This window comes from Plecotus auritus, assembly GCF_963455305.1.
Source record: "Plecotus auritus genome assembly, chromosome: 1".
In the NCBI taxonomy this organism is placed as follows: domain Eukaryota; kingdom Metazoa; phylum Chordata; class Mammalia; order Chiroptera; family Vespertilionidae; genus Plecotus; species Plecotus auritus.
In genome coordinates, this window is record NC_137770.1 from 102,931,861 (window position 1) to 102,947,472 (window position 15,612).

The window sequence follows — 15,612 nt, forward strand, 5'->3', positions numbered from 1 at the left end:
ATTTCGTGCCCAAAAAAGAGCATTTGCAGGAAGTTTTAATTCATTATTTCGAAGAAAAGTGCTGCTGAAACTTTGGGAAGCTTATGGTGAACATGCTCCATCTCACGATACTTGTGAATGCTGGTTTAAATGCTTTAAAAGTGATGATTTTGATGTGAAAGACAAAGAACGTCCAGGTCAACCGAAAAAGTTTGAAGACCAACAGTTACAAAGCATTATTGGATGAAGATGCATGTCAAACTCAAACACAACTTGTTGAAAGATTAAACATTGCTCAGCAAACAATTTCCAATCATTTACAAGCAATGGAAAAGATTTTAAAGGAAGGAAAATGGGTGCCACACCAACTGAACAAAAGACAAATGGAAAACCGAAAAGTCATCAGTAAAATGTTGCTTCAACAGCACAAAAGAAAGTCTTTTTTGCATTGAATTGTGATTGGTGATGAAAAGTGGATTTATTTTGAGAATCCCAAATGCACAAAATCATGGGTTGATCCAGGTCAACCATCAGCATTGACTGCAAGGCCAAATCGCTTTGGAAAGAAGACAATATTCTATGTTTGGTGGGATCAGGAAGGTGTGGTGTATTATGAGCTTCTAAAACCAGATGAAACGTTAATACTGATCGCTACCGACAACAAATAATCAATTTGAACCACACTTTGATCGTGAAATGACCAGAATGTGCCAGAAGACATGGCAAAGTAATTTTGCTTCATGATGACGCACTTCAAAACCAGTTAAAGACATGTTAATGGATCTTGCCTGGCAAGTATTAAGCTACACGCCTTATTCACCAGACCTTGCTCCTTCAGATTACCCCTTGTTCCGACTGATGGCACACGCACTTTCTGAGTAGCACTTCAAAACGTACAAAGAAGTAGAAAATCGGGTCTCTGAATGGTTTGCCTCAAAACAAGAAAAGTTCTATTGGGACGGTAACCCACAAATTACCTGAAAGATGGGGGAAATGTGTAGCTAGTGATGGACATTACTGTGAATAAAGCACTTTTGATGTTTCTCTTGAAATTTTTGTGTTTTCTTTGATTACAAAATCCGCATCATTAACTGGTACATCTAGTATATACCGTATAGTAGGCAGCAAGAATAGCACCAGGTGCCTGACCCATGGGGTCAGATTAAACCTGGGTTCAGCAACCTCGGTACTTGGGTTCTGGCAAGGAAAGAATTCACAGCGTTCAGACCCAAACTGTAAGAGTACATTTATTGGGTAAATTATAGAGGTAGAAAGAGTAAATCCTAGAAGAAATGGGCTTAGGAAACAAGTTACAGAGGTAAAGGAAGGGCCTTTGGAGCTTGGGAGTGAGGAAGCCAATGGTAATGTGCCTGTGGCAGGGTGGGAGAGGGGGGAAGGAAAAGGAAAAGGTACAAGGCACAGGCACAGGTTTACTCTGGGGAGGGAGAGTGCTCTTGGTCCTCCGTCCTAAGGGTTTTAAAGGTGGAGATTTTAGGGGAGGTCCCAGGGGAAGATCTCAATAGAATATTCAGCAGTTTCCCAGGTGTGTCCTTATTGGGTAGTGGTCTCCACTGATTGATTGGCTGGCACCAGGGCAGGCGGTTATTGTTCCATGCAGCTAGTCCTGATATCAGCTGTGGCTGGTTTTGTTGCTTATATGGGCCTGGAGCTGAAATACAACTGAGGTCTAAATGTTATTTCTATAGAGGAAAGGTCAGGAGTCCAAACCAGTGTTATGCTAGGAGAGGAAAAGTCTCCCTGGGGGTGAGGTCCCACCCTACAGTTGATTATCCATTGTTAGGCACCTGGGGCTTTCCAACCTGGTGACCTTCTGAATCTGGCCCATCTTCCTTGCTCTGCTCATGTCTGTCTAAATGCCTACAACATCTATATTAAAAAAAAATCTTTGCATTTCTCTGTAGTTAGCTCCTATTACTATAACACCTTCCTTAGCCCCTAAAATTTTAGCTCAGTATGTATTTTGTGTTGCTTTTCTACTGTTAAGGATTATCTTCTTTAATGTTGAAAACCGCACATTTCTCTCCTCTTTTATAAATACTACTAGAGGCCCAGTGCACAAAATTCATGCATGGGGGAGGGGGAGTCCCTCAGCCTAGCCTGTACCCTCCCTAATCCAGGACCCCTCGGGGACAGTCGGACATCCCTCTTGCAATCCAGGACTGCTGGCTCCTAACCACTCATCTGCCTGCCTGCCTGCCTGAGCTCCCCTAACCCCTCTGCCTGCCTGCCTGATCACCCCTAACCACTCTGCCTGCCTGCCTGCCTGATGCTCTTAACTGCTCCCCTGCCTGCCAGATGACCCTAACCACCTCTGCCTGCCTGCCTGATCACCCCTAACTGCTCCCCTGCTGGGCTGATCGCCCCTAACTGCCCTCCCCTGCCAGCCTGATTGCCCCTAACCACCTCTTCCTCAGCTTTGTCTGGAAGGACGTCCAGGAGATATCCAGTCTAATTAGCATATTACCCTTTTATTAGTATAGATGCATTTCTGAGGAGGTTGAAGTTAAGAGAATGATATTTGGATAGGCAAGAGTGTTTTTTTGTTTTGTTTTTTTCATCTGTGGAACTTAGAACTTTGTCTTAGTTTGTCCTCTAACTGAGCAGTTATGTCCAGGCATAGCATACTGTTAAAATAGGCAAGCATTGTAAATACAAACCTTTGATTTAGTAGTAGTTCCCCTTTAAAATCCATATTAGTAAAACCTTTACTTTCACTAATCACTTTTTAAATATTTTTCATTGTGTCCCCACTACCAAATAACAGAAAGCCACATCAGACAAAAGCAAAAAGACAACTTCCCTTGCCCAGCTGGCATGGCTCAGTGGTTGAGCGTCAACCTAGAAAACAGGAGGTCACAGTTTGATTCCTGGTCAGGACACATGCCCAGGTTGTGAGCTCTATCCCCAATGTGGGGCATGCAGGAGGCAGCCTATCATGATTCTCTCTCATCATTGATGTTTCTATCTCTCTCTCCCTCTCCCTTCCTCTCTGAAATAATAAAAATATGTTTAAAAAAAAGGCACATCCCTCCCCTAAAAAATTAAGAGACCTTCCTCCTCACACACACTTAAATCTATGTGTAGATATTGAGGTAGGTATCATTTTATTGCCCCTCAGCTCCAAATCCGTACTTCATTGTCTACTCTGAAAATTAAGCTGGGCCCTTTAAATATTCTTCTTTGCAGCTGGAATGATGCTAAGCTTTGTCAGGAGAGGGCACTAGTGGCACACTGCAGAGGGAGGAGGTGGTTCTTCCTTGTCCTGGTGTTTTTTCATTTGCTTCTTTATATTTCTTCCATGGGGTTGCTGGCAGCATGTGGGAAGCATGCAATGGTACTTACCCCTTCACGTTCTAGTGGCACCTGGTACACAGTTTACTTTTGAGTTTCAGCGACACCTCTGGGAATAGGTAGATTCCCAGTGAGCTTCTCAGACACCCCAGAAGTCAGCTTCCGGGTGGTGAGAGGGGTGGTTTCTGCTCTCAGTCACTTTCCTAGTTTTCTGTCTACCTGCTCCCATAGCGATTATCTTGGCTTTCCAGTCTTGGCTGTGGTTTCTTGTTGCCCAGGTTTCACACGCACACGTGCGCGCGCGCGCGCGCGCGCGCGCGCGCGCGCGCACACACACACACACACACACACACACACACACACACACACACACACACACACACACACACACACACACACACACACTGTGGAAGCATTTCCTACCTGAACCCTGGCGTTTCCTGCTGGCTTAGTGACGGTGGACAAGCTCTGACTCAGGAGGACCCAGTCAGCTAGTTGATGGTAATCACACCTTCTCCAACAAGCTCTGAATCCTATTCTTGGGGAGAGAGCACTTCTTCCAAGGTGTTTCCTTCTGAGTCCTCCCTCCAGCCCTAGGTATTCTTGATATTTTCCTTTACTAGTTTATAGATGATCCCCATAACAGTTAATAATTATTTATATTAAACTCTGTTTGTTTAAATTACTGCATAGCCCTAGTCTCCACATTGGATCATGACTGCTATTAACATACAAAGCAGAAATTTGGGTTTGAGTACTCACTAGTGTTTCTTCAGTCTTATAGAAATTCAGTGCATTTAAGAATCTATGGGTTTACCTATTTATTGCTGACTTTTCACCTGGGTATTCTCCAACCTAGAGTGCTCCCTCTGGGCCCTATTTTCCTTTCCTTAGATCCCAGCTCACATCCGGCCAGCTCTACTAAGGCCTCTGACTTTTATTGATTCCTCTCTTTTTAAAATTGTTGTTATTATTGCACATACTAATCAAATGACCCCTCACGTATTTTAATTGTTGCTTTCTTTTCTCACTTATTTAAAAATATTACTTTTTCTTCGATGAAACATTTTTATGAAACAATTTAATTGAAACTCTTTATGTGCATCTTTGACAATGTCTTCTATCAAATGTACCCAAATATAAGGTGAGATTTTTTTCCCGCTTAAAGTGATCTCTCCAAGAAGAGAGAGCTGCCTTCTATTCAAGTCCTTAAAAAACATTTATAGACAGCTTTCTCTGTTACACAAAAATGTATTTGAATGGAGAAACCACAGTTATTCTCATCTAACATAAATTCTTATTTTTTGGGATTATTGAGAGAGCACTGGCAGAATTGTTTAAAAAAGAAAAAGGAGACAAAGACATTTAAGCAGATTTCCTTCTTATTCCTTGGAGAGGGTGTTAAAAAAGCTCACATTTGCAAATATTGAAGATACTTAAAGAGTAGTTAAGTGGTTTTGTTGTGGAGAAAGAAAACAGAGCTACAGGACAAATGAAAAAAACCAACAACAACAAGAAAACCAACAACAGTCTGCTTTACCCAGATTCTTATTGAAAGTATCTCATACAAATTCAAAAAAATGCTATAAATCAGATAACTGATCTAGAAGTAAAAATGATCTGTTTTAACTCTGCAAGTGGCACTTGTAATGGTGAAGTCATTGTGGATAATTGAAACAGAATGGTTGCATGAAATGTGCAAATGGGGCAAAACCCAACTACCTAAAGTAATATTTTACTTAATACGTAATTAAAAATATGTGTTTCTAACTAAATTATAACTTAAATATTTTAAACAGGCATGAGTATCTTATCAACATCACTGAAAATCAATTAGGTCTTTGAATATTTCATTAGTAGCCTAAACATCTAATTATTTTACCAGGAAGAAATTATGTATTAGAAGTTTACTTGGACATATAGGAGAGATTGATATTCAGGGTGGCTTTATGTTTGGGTGTATGTGATAGGTATTCTGTGTCATCCAAGACTATAAGATCTCTGGGGCAGAGATAGTGATATAACCTTTACCTAGCCATATCCCCAGTGACTAAGGTATTATTCTGACTGTAAGAACTCATAAATGTTGATCCTTAGGGATGTAACATTTAAAGACAACTCAGGTGTTATTCTTTGCGGAAGACTTTCCTGAGTCTCCTTCCTCCTGTGAAGGAATTGACCATTTCCCTTGCCTTTGCCACAGCAGTCTAACCCTTTCCTGCACTTACCAATAGACCAGTCTGTATGCTTGTTCTTGCCACTATCAACTAACTCCTCAGGATGGGGCTCATGTGTCTCAGACCTTTAAAGCCATGAACAGCACTTGGTTCATAGGTACTATGAATGTTCGTTGGAATGAAGCATTCAGGAGCTTGAATGACTACAGAGGACCATAAGGTAACTTTCACCATTCCAGTTCATGTTTAGGGATGAAATAGATTTAGGTAAAAAATTTAAAGATATGCCTTGCTATTCAAAACTTCATTCTTGTTCTCTGAGTCTGAAGAACTAAAAACATTTGGATTTCACAGTGTTCTTCAGTATTGGGACACTAGGAACTAAATATGGAAGTATTTTAAAGCACATGTTAGATCGCAGACCCAGTGTAAGCATGGACTAAGATGGTTTCTAGGGCCTATATAATTTACTTGAGTGAAGTGAGTGGCTGTGTTGCCTGCATTGAGACCACATATGCACTAGTCACTCTTTTAACCATTGCTTTAGTTTTTTGATGGGCACTGTCCTATCTCTTCTGTCTTTGGGAGCTAAAGAGAGATGACTGCTGTTGTCACTAGAGTACCATATTAGGGTGGCATAAAAATTAGGATTGCATAAAACTAGTAAAAAACAGAAAACTCAGGTTTATGAGCTTTTGCTTACGGAGAAATTATTGTTTTAAATTTATACATAATATGACTTATTTCCACAAAAAGTTAAGCACTATTTGAGTAAAGTTAACACTTTCCATATGTAAAAGACGAGGGTGGTTTTATTTCTGAGTGTGGTATTGTGTCCCGCTGGAATGTATAGCTAAGCTGTTGTTTTGATTTTGAACCATTGCATTGAAATGGCATTTTCATTCTAGAGGAGACCTGTTAAGGAAAGAAAAACATTATTTTCTATCAAGTGCCTACTCTGTGCAGCCACAGGGCTAAATGATTTCATGAGCATTGTTCCATTGAATTCCTGTGACGACCATATTTGCTACAATTTCTTCTTTGGTTTAAACTTTATTTTGAGATAACTGTAGATTCACATGTTGTAAGATAAATCCTGTGCACCTTTGACTTGGCTTCTTCCAATGGTAATTTCTTATATAACAACTAGTAGCCCTGTGCTTCCAATGGTAATTTCTTATATAACAGCTAGTAGCCCTGTGCACAAATCCGTGCACCAGTAGCTCGCCAGTAGCTCATTGCCACCCTCCAGTAGCTCTCTGCCTGCTGCCCCACCCTCCTGTAGCTCCCTCCGCCCACCCCCCCACCCCGGCTCCTCCCTCATAGCTTTCTGCGCCGACCCCCTCCTGTAACTCTCTGCCGCCTGCTTGTAGCTTGCTGCCCCACCCTCCTGCTGATCCGTGATCCAATCGTTACACGGTCGGTCATTACGCTTCATGGCGTAATGACCATTTGCTTATTACATCTTTATTATATAGAATAGTAGAGATTCGCAACTGGGAAATTGTCATTGATACAATCCATTGACCTTTTTCAGATTTCACCAATATTACATGTACTTGTGTGTGTGTGTGTATGTGTATTTTGTTCTGTGCAATTTTACCATAAGTGTGGGCTACCATTTCTTTTCAAATTATAAGGTAAACAAGGCTCAGATAAGTTATTTGGAATGCCTAAAGTGTAGGCCTGGGGTTTGAATTTAGGTCTATTTGATTCAAACTTTTGCATTTTCAGTAATAGTAATGATGAATAAGAATGTAATCAATTAAAACAATATAATAAATTATAATCAATAATAACATCAGTACTAATGATGAATAACAATATAATCAATTATAATATGGCTGAACCTCACTGAGTTACATATGAAACAGATTGAATACTTACTATGTGTCAGAGACTGTTCTAATGTATTAACTCATTTAATCCCCCAACAGCTATACCTCAGAAGTTATATCACAGTTGAATTAGTACCATTAGTTAAACTAATCATATTACCAAGGAGTAGGTAATTTTTTTTTACTATTCCTGAAATCAGTAATAAAATAGTGATATTCTACCTTCTTTTTATAATTCATATTTTGCACTTCTGACCATAATCACTGATTTTGGCAGCGGTGATTACTTTGTGTGTGTGTGTGTGTGTGTGTGTGCATGAAGTGAGACCTGTTTACCTTGAGTTGTGTAGAGATACCTTAAAATATTTACTAAATTGCAAATAAGAGCTATTTTAGGCAGGATACCAGGGTTTTAAGGGAATAAATATAAAACTCTAAGAATACTTAAGGACATATTTTTTTTCTAGAGATTTTAGTTCTTTTTGGCCACATACAGTCCTAGAAATGTTTGAATTTAATCGAATCTTTCAAATTACATATCTATCTTTCAAAGTGGACACTACTGCATTTGGTTGTGAATTATTACTGATTATCAGAATACTTAATGTTTTAGGAAGGTAATAGATAAAATGATCAATTGTCTATAATTTACTCTACGATCTTTGCTGTTAAATATTGTGTAAAGTTGTCCCTGTGATGAACAGCAGCACTTATTCAGACCAGAAATAACAACAATCCCGTATGTTGTAGATCCCAGGAGGTCTTGGTGTTTTTGTAGACAGCAGACAGAAATAAAAGGAATTTTGTCCTTTTTACCTCATGTAATCCCACTGGGAAATGAAACATGTGCTGTGAGTTGATATTGACTTCTGCCAGGTCACCTCCCTGAAGAGTCTTGGGCAAGCACCATTGCAATATTTCTTGGACAGGAGTCTGACAGCCCCCGAACGAGATGGATGGGCTATGCAGTGTGCTACTGTGGAACACTGCGCTACTGTGCTCCAAGGAAGCTTCCATTGGGGAGCGCCTGGTAACCGCATTTTCAGAGCTATCAGAGCCCCCAAATTAGAGTCAAACATAAACTTAAGTTCTACATAGTTGTTGTGTTGTTTCTTTGAAAAGTGGGTGACTGCAGTAATGTACCACAAAGTATGATTTATTCTGCCTTTTTACACCTTATTTTGGATATTAAATAATGCGAAGTTTTTGAAGCTATATAAGGAACGATTTGGAAACCACGAAACCTTTTTAGTGGACTTCTGTATCAATTTTCTGTTCTTCTAAGGAAGTTTTTCCTATTCGTGACTCACTTCACTCTTTGGCTAACATTGAGGGAATGTAATAACAATTAAGGAAAGGAATGTACGCCTTTTCTTCTTTCATTGAAAGCTTGTACACATTTTCTGTCTCAGGTTATGTAAACTTGGAGGACTGTAGAATGTTGACAACTGTGAAGGTTAAAAACTAGCCTATTAATACATACTTGTTTGGAATTGAAAAATAAAAAAGCTTCCTTTGCTTCTTTGGAGAAGTGTTTTGCTGGATGGTCCAGAATACAAATCCAGCAAAAAAGACATGTTCCAGCCGTCACTTACACACACCTTAAGTGAAATTAATGAGATCACTCTAAGATTACGCTTTGTGTTTTATTTTCATTTTATAGGTCTGTATGAGCTGTTGGCTGCGCTGCCAGCCCAGCTGCAGCCACATGTGGATAGCCAGGAAGACCTAACCTTCCTCTGGGATATGTTTGGTGAAAAAAGCCTGCATTCACTGGTAAAGGTAAACCATGCTGATGTCAGATTCTCTTTGTGGAAAAACATATGGAAAAATATTTTGAGCGCCATCTAGTAAACCAGAGATTAAATTGTTGCTCTCTGAAAACAAAACAGCCTTGTTCCATTTCATTGATGGGTGTGGAAGTTGTTAAAGATTCTACCAAAAATACATAGATGATTTCACTTAATGGTGGTGATTTTGCTGTGCATACTAATGCAGCAAATATGTGGTTGCCCTTGTTTAGAAAAAGAATATGAAATAGTAGCAGGAAGGTTTAGACTCTTTATGGTCAACATTCATGAGCTGGAATTTAACTTAAATAAATAAATGTTCATAGCAAAAATTAGAAGGAATATATTTTCTTAGGTTAAGGATGGCAGCAGTTCAGTAGCCACATTAATTTAAACTAATTTCCTTTAACAAAGTCAACTGAAATTCTAGCAAGCTATTTCTTTTCTTGGCGTGATGCCATTGAAGCGTTATTTTGTGTATAAATAATACACTGAAGCTAAATACGAATAAAAACAGTGTTTTGAGACAGCTTTAGTAAAGCATCATGTCATGAAAATGATCAGTCACCAGAATTCAGAACTTGCCACACAGCAATCCTGGGAGTGATCAGAATTCTTAAAATAGTAAAATGAGAACAAGAAACTTACTGGAAAATATGCCACTCTTGCCTCTGGAAATATGAATCGCAGTTTCTCTCATTTAACTCAAACTGAAAGAAATTTAGAGTCTGTGGGAGCTAGGAACTCATGATGCCTCAACAATATCCAGACCTGTACTTACTTCCACTAAGTCTGTGTGGTTGTCTGTTCTGATAAGAGGCTTTTAATTGACGTAGAGTATTTGAAAGCGAGCAACTTCTGCATTGCAATTGCTTCAAAGGACAGGAAAATTATTACTTTTTTTTTTCCTGTCAAATTTGCTGAAATTTGTGTGCCTCAAGTAGTGGAAATTCTCAAGAAGTGAAAGTGTTGATATGTGGCATTTTTAGCATGACATGTAAAACCTAGAATGTCTTATTTGCTTATTTAGTTGTTACATAATTGCCAAGGTATTGTTATGTTCTGAATAATTTTAGGTAGTTTAGTTGGTCTCCTGAGATGTATTATGAAATAGTGTTAGGATTATAGTGGATGAAGTTTATGACTTACTGAGGCAACCATGGAAATATTCCTGTGTTGAATGTGTGGAAGTTGGGTAGGTATGGATTTGTTTCAATTCACTTTGACAGAGGGATAAAATATATTTCAAATGGCATCATCACCCCTTAGTCATTAAGTACACATGCCCCAAACAATGGATGCATGTGTGCTTGTATATTTATAACATGGATACTATCTCAGTTTCCTTACCCATGAAATGGAAATTATAATATCTGTTGACAAGGTTGTTTGGGAGTTTCAGATAAAACAGTGAAAATCTTAGTTCTTTGGTTGTTATATGGGTTCAGCAAATGGAAGTAGGCATTATTAAGTACTAAGGAGAAATTAAAATTTAAGTATCTTAGCATGCAAAATACCAAAATGAATGACAGAGATGCCACTCTTGCCTTTGGAAATATGAATCGCATTTCTCTCATTTAACTCAAACTGAAAGAAATTTAGAGTCTTACTTGAGTCTGTGGGAGCTAGAAACTCAAGTAAGAGATGGTTGTTATTTCTATTAAAAAATAAAAGCAATCTGTAAAAAGATTCTTAGTTACACTGACTGTTGCATTTTAAACGTAGGTTTTTTTATTTTATTTTAAAATGTTATCTTTATTGTTTAAAGCATTACAGAGGTCCCATTTTTCCCATTGACCTGCCTTCCCTCTTCTGTCCCTCCCCAGGGCTTCACCCCACTATTATCTGTGTCCATGGGTTATGCCTCTATGCATGTAAGCTCTTTGACTGACCTCTTCCCTCCCCTGCTCCCCCTTCCCTCTGAGAATCCTCAGTCTGTTGCATGCTTCCATGTCTCTGGATCTATTTTGTTTGTCAGTTTATTTTGTTCATTAGATTCCAATATGAGTGAGATTATGTGGTACTTATCTTTCTCTGACTGACATTTCACTTAGCATAATATTCTCTAAGTCCTCCATGGTGTCCCAAAGGGCGAGAGATCCCTCTTTTTTACTGCTGCATAGTACTCTATTGAGTAAATGTACCACAGCTATTTTATCCACTCATCTACTGAAGTATCAGAAGAAAGATGGTACTGATAGAAGACCTAGGAAATAGCTTAATATATAAAGAGGTAATATGCAAATTAGGCTGGGACGCCATAATGAGACGACCAGACAGGAGGAGGTTGCACGCGCAGGTGAGGCCTAGAGTGGAGATGGAGACAGAGACAGGGGGGCCTGCCTGAGCCAGCGTGGCAGCTCTGGCGGCCCGGAGTGGACACAGCAGGGGGGCCAGGAGGGGCCTGGGAGGGAAGTCAGGCATGGATCCTGGCTGCCCACGGCTCCAGTCAGGCGTGGGTCCCGGCTGCCCATGGTGGCGGTCCGGCCTGACTCCTGCGGCGGCCTGCGGGGTGCCTCCACATATAGCGGGAGGCGGGGCACCTCCTCACGTGATTTCAATTACACACTGGGCCTCGACTCATATATAAGAATGGAAATACAGCCCGGCCAGTGCGGCTCATTGATTGAACATCACCCGTGAACCAAGAGATCATGGTTCACTTCCTGGTCAGGACACATGCCTGGGTTGTGGGCTCGTTCCTCAGTAGAGGCCATGCAGGAGGCATCTGACCAATGATTCTCCCTCATCCATGTTTCTATCTCTATCCCTCTCCCTCTCTCTCTAAAATCAATAAAAACATATTTTTTAAAAGAAAAAGGAATGGAAATACATAAAGGTGTGACAAGACAAGAATGTTAGCATTCACGTGATCCAGTGATTGTCACGGACCACCAATAAGCATTGAGCCACATTTTTTTTATTGAATATTATAATTGACATAATATTATATGAGTGTCAGGTGTATAACATAATGATTTGACATCATATCTAATAAAGAGGGAATATGCAAATTGAGCATCACGCCATAACAAGATGGCTGCACCCACAGCGGGGGGGCGGGGCAGGGATTCCGTAACACAAGAGTTCCCGTAACGAGCCTTAATGAGCAATAAGCAGGGAACTGAGGCTGCGTGGCACTGGGCCTGGGCAGGAGACTTGAGGCTGCGCCCCTGCCTGGTGGGGCTTGACAGCGGACTTCAGGCCACGCCCCCCGCCCTGGTGCCAGGCCGGGGGACCTCAGGCTGCGCCCCCCGGCCTGGCGCCAGGCTGGGAGACCTCAGGCTGCACCCCCCGCCTGGTAGAACTTGACAGGGGACCTCAGGCCACACCCCCAGCCTGGCAGGGCTTGATGCGGGACCTCAGGCTGCTTCCCCCACTGGCAGGGCTTAACGGGTGACCTCAGGCTGCACCCCCCACCCCGGCACTGGGCCAGGGGACCTGAGGCCAGCCCCACACCTGGCAGGGCTTGACAGGGGACCTCAGGCCATGCCCCCCGCCCAGCAGGGTTTGATGGGGGACCTCAGGGCACACCTTCCGCCCTGGTGCCGGGCTGAGGGACCTCAGGCCACGCCCCCTGCCCTGGCGCTGGGCCGGAGGACCTGAGGCTGGGGGACCTGAGGCCACGCACCCCACCATGCAGGGCTTGATGGGGGACTTCAGGCCACGCCCCCCCTCTCCGGTGCCGGGTCGGGGGACCTGAGGCCACGTCCCCTGCTCAGTGGGGCTTGACAGGGGTGGGGTCAGCCGGGCCTGGATCTAACCCAATGGGGTTGGGGCTGGCTGAGTCTGGGTCTCGCACAATTTCGAGGCGCACGTGGGTGGGTGGGGACTTGACTCTGGTTCCCATGGCGTGCCCCAGACTCTGACAGGAGGAAGATATTCATATACATTTTAGTAATTTTCTTTCATCTTTGACACTTCTATTATAGGAAAAGGGCAAATAGCAATATTAAAATATTTCTTCTAATTAATTACCTTTTAATGTGCACAAATTTCATGCACCGGGTCACTAGTTTGTATATATTGTGAAATGCTCACCACAATAAGTCTATTTATTCTCTGTCCCTATCCTCTTTCTCTTATGATGAGAACCTTTAAGATTTACTTTCTTAGCAACTTTCAGGTTTGTGATACAATATTATTGACTACATTCTCCATGCTGTACTTTACATCCCCATCGCTAATTTATTTTACAAGATTGTACCCATTTCACCTACTCCAACCCTCTCTCTTCTGGCAACCACCAATCTATTCTTTATATCTGTGAGATTGGTTTTGTTTTGTGTTTTAGATTCTACATAGAAGTGAAATTATGTTGTATTCATCCATGTTGTTGCAAATAGCAAGATTTCGTTGTATTTTTTTGTGGCTGAATAATATTGCATTGTGTATTATACCACATCTTATTTATCCAGTCATCTATTAGTGGACACTTAGATTGCTTCCATATCTTGGCTATCGTAAATGATGCTGCAATGAACATAAAGTGCATATATCTTTTTGAATTAGTGTTTTCATTTTCTTCAGATAAATACTCAGAAGTGGAATTGCTGGATCATATTTTGAATTATTTGAGGAACCTCCATACTATTTTTCATAGTGGCTGCACTAATTTGCATTATCACCAACCAAGCATGAAGGTGCGATTTTCTCCATATCCTTGCCAACTCTTGTTGTTTGTAGACATTTTGATGATAGCCATTCTAACAGTTGCGAGGTGGTATCTCATTGTGGTTTTGATTTGCATTTAACTGATGGTTAGTGATGTTGAGAACCTTTTCATGTGTCTGTTGGCCATCTGTACATCTTCTTTGGAAAACTATCTGTTCAGATCTTCAGTTCATTTTTTAATTTTTTGTTTGTTTTGTGGTCTTGTTTTGTTTTGTTAATTGTATTATATGAGTTCTTTATATATTTTGGCTATTAACCCCTTATCAGATTTATGATTTGCAAATCTTCCCTCATTCAGTAGGTTTGTTTTCAATTTGTTGATGATTTCCTTTGCTTTGCAGAAGTTTTTTCATTTCATACAGTCCCATTTGTTTATTTTTGCATTGGTTACCCTTGCCCTTGGAGTCAGGTTCAACAATGATGTCAATCTGTGTTTCCTTCTATAAGTTTTATGGTTTCAGGTCTTACATTCAAGTTTTTAATCCAGTGTGGGTTAATTTTTGTGTATGGTGTAAGATATTGGTCCAGTTTTATTCTTTTGCATGTGGCTGTTCAATTTTCCCAACACTATTTATTGAAGAGATTCTCGTTTTACAATGGTTTGTTATTACCTCCTTTGTCATAAATTAATTAACCATATATGTATGCACAGGTTTATTTCTAGACTCTCTATTATGTTCCATTGATCTCTTTATGTCTTTATTCCAAAACCATATAATTTTGATTACTATAGATTTATAATTTGGTTTGAAATCAGGGAGCATGATGCCTCCAGCTTTTTTTTTCTCTTCAAGATTACTTTGGCTCTTCAGGATCTTTTGTGGTTCTGTACAAGTTTTAGTATTGGTTCTTCTATTTGTGAAAAATGCCATTGGAATTTTGGTAGGAATTGCATTGAATCTGTAGATTACTTTGGATAATATGGACATTTTAATAATATTAATTCTTCTATTCCACAAGCATAGAATATCTTACATTTATTTGTATTGTCTTCATTTTCTTTCATCAGTGTCTTACAGTTTTCAGTGCATAGGTCTTTTACCTTCTTAAGTTTATTTCTGGGTATCTAATTTTTTAATGCAATTATAAATGGGATTGTTTTCTAAATTTCTCTTTCTAATAGTTTGTTGTTAGTGTATAAAAATGTAATAATGGGAGATATCTGTAATACAATCAACAATAAAAATATTTTTTTTAAAAATGCAACAAATTTTTGTATATTGATTTTGTATCCTGCAACTATTCTGAATTTGTTTATTAGTTCTAACAGTATTTGTGTGTGTGTGTGTGTGTGTGTGTGTGTGTGTGTGTGTGCGGTCTTTAGGGTTTTCTATAGATAAAATCATGCCATCCACAAAAAGTGACAGTTGTACTTCTTCCTTTCCAATTTGGATGCCTTTTATTTCTTTTTCTTGTTGAATTGCTCTCACTAGGACAGACATTTCCTTTTAAATAGTTGCATATGTGAATGGGGCAGGAGGGGAAAAAAAAGGTAGTTCTCTGAATTTTATCTATTTTGTGATTCTGAAGTACTTCAACCATATCACAAATTGATATTTTCATTTGTTTAAAATTAGTTTTAGAGAGGAAGGGATATGGAGAGAAAAACATCGAAATGAAAAAGAAACGTTGATCATTTGTCTCCCATAAGCACCCTAACCAGGGATTGAACCCATAACCCGGTATGCCCTGACCGGAATAGAATTCGAGACCCTTTAGTGCACGGTATGATAATCCAACCAATTGAGCTTTTTCTCAAGAAAACTTTCCTGATATTGTTATTGGTGGAAGTGGAGTTCCTGGAGTGCTGTGAGAAAAATAATTTCCTGAGGCCCCCGTGGG

At 40.1% G+C, this 15,612-nt stretch overlaps 1 protein-coding gene across 2 annotated transcripts in view; it reads left to right on the forward strand.

Moving 5' to 3' along the window:
- The window catches only part of MPP7 (MAGUK p55 scaffold protein 7), a 365,049-nt gene that overhangs the window by 120,512 nt on the left and 228,925 nt on the right, over window positions 1–15,612 (forward strand). For both annotated transcript variants that reach the window (XM_080671637.1, XM_080671638.1), the window contains one exon: window positions 8,970–9,088. In XM_080671637.1, coding sequence (XP_080527763.1) covers window positions 8,970–9,088 — 119 coding nt within the window. The remainder of the gene's footprint in view (window positions 1–8,969; window positions 9,089–15,612) is intronic.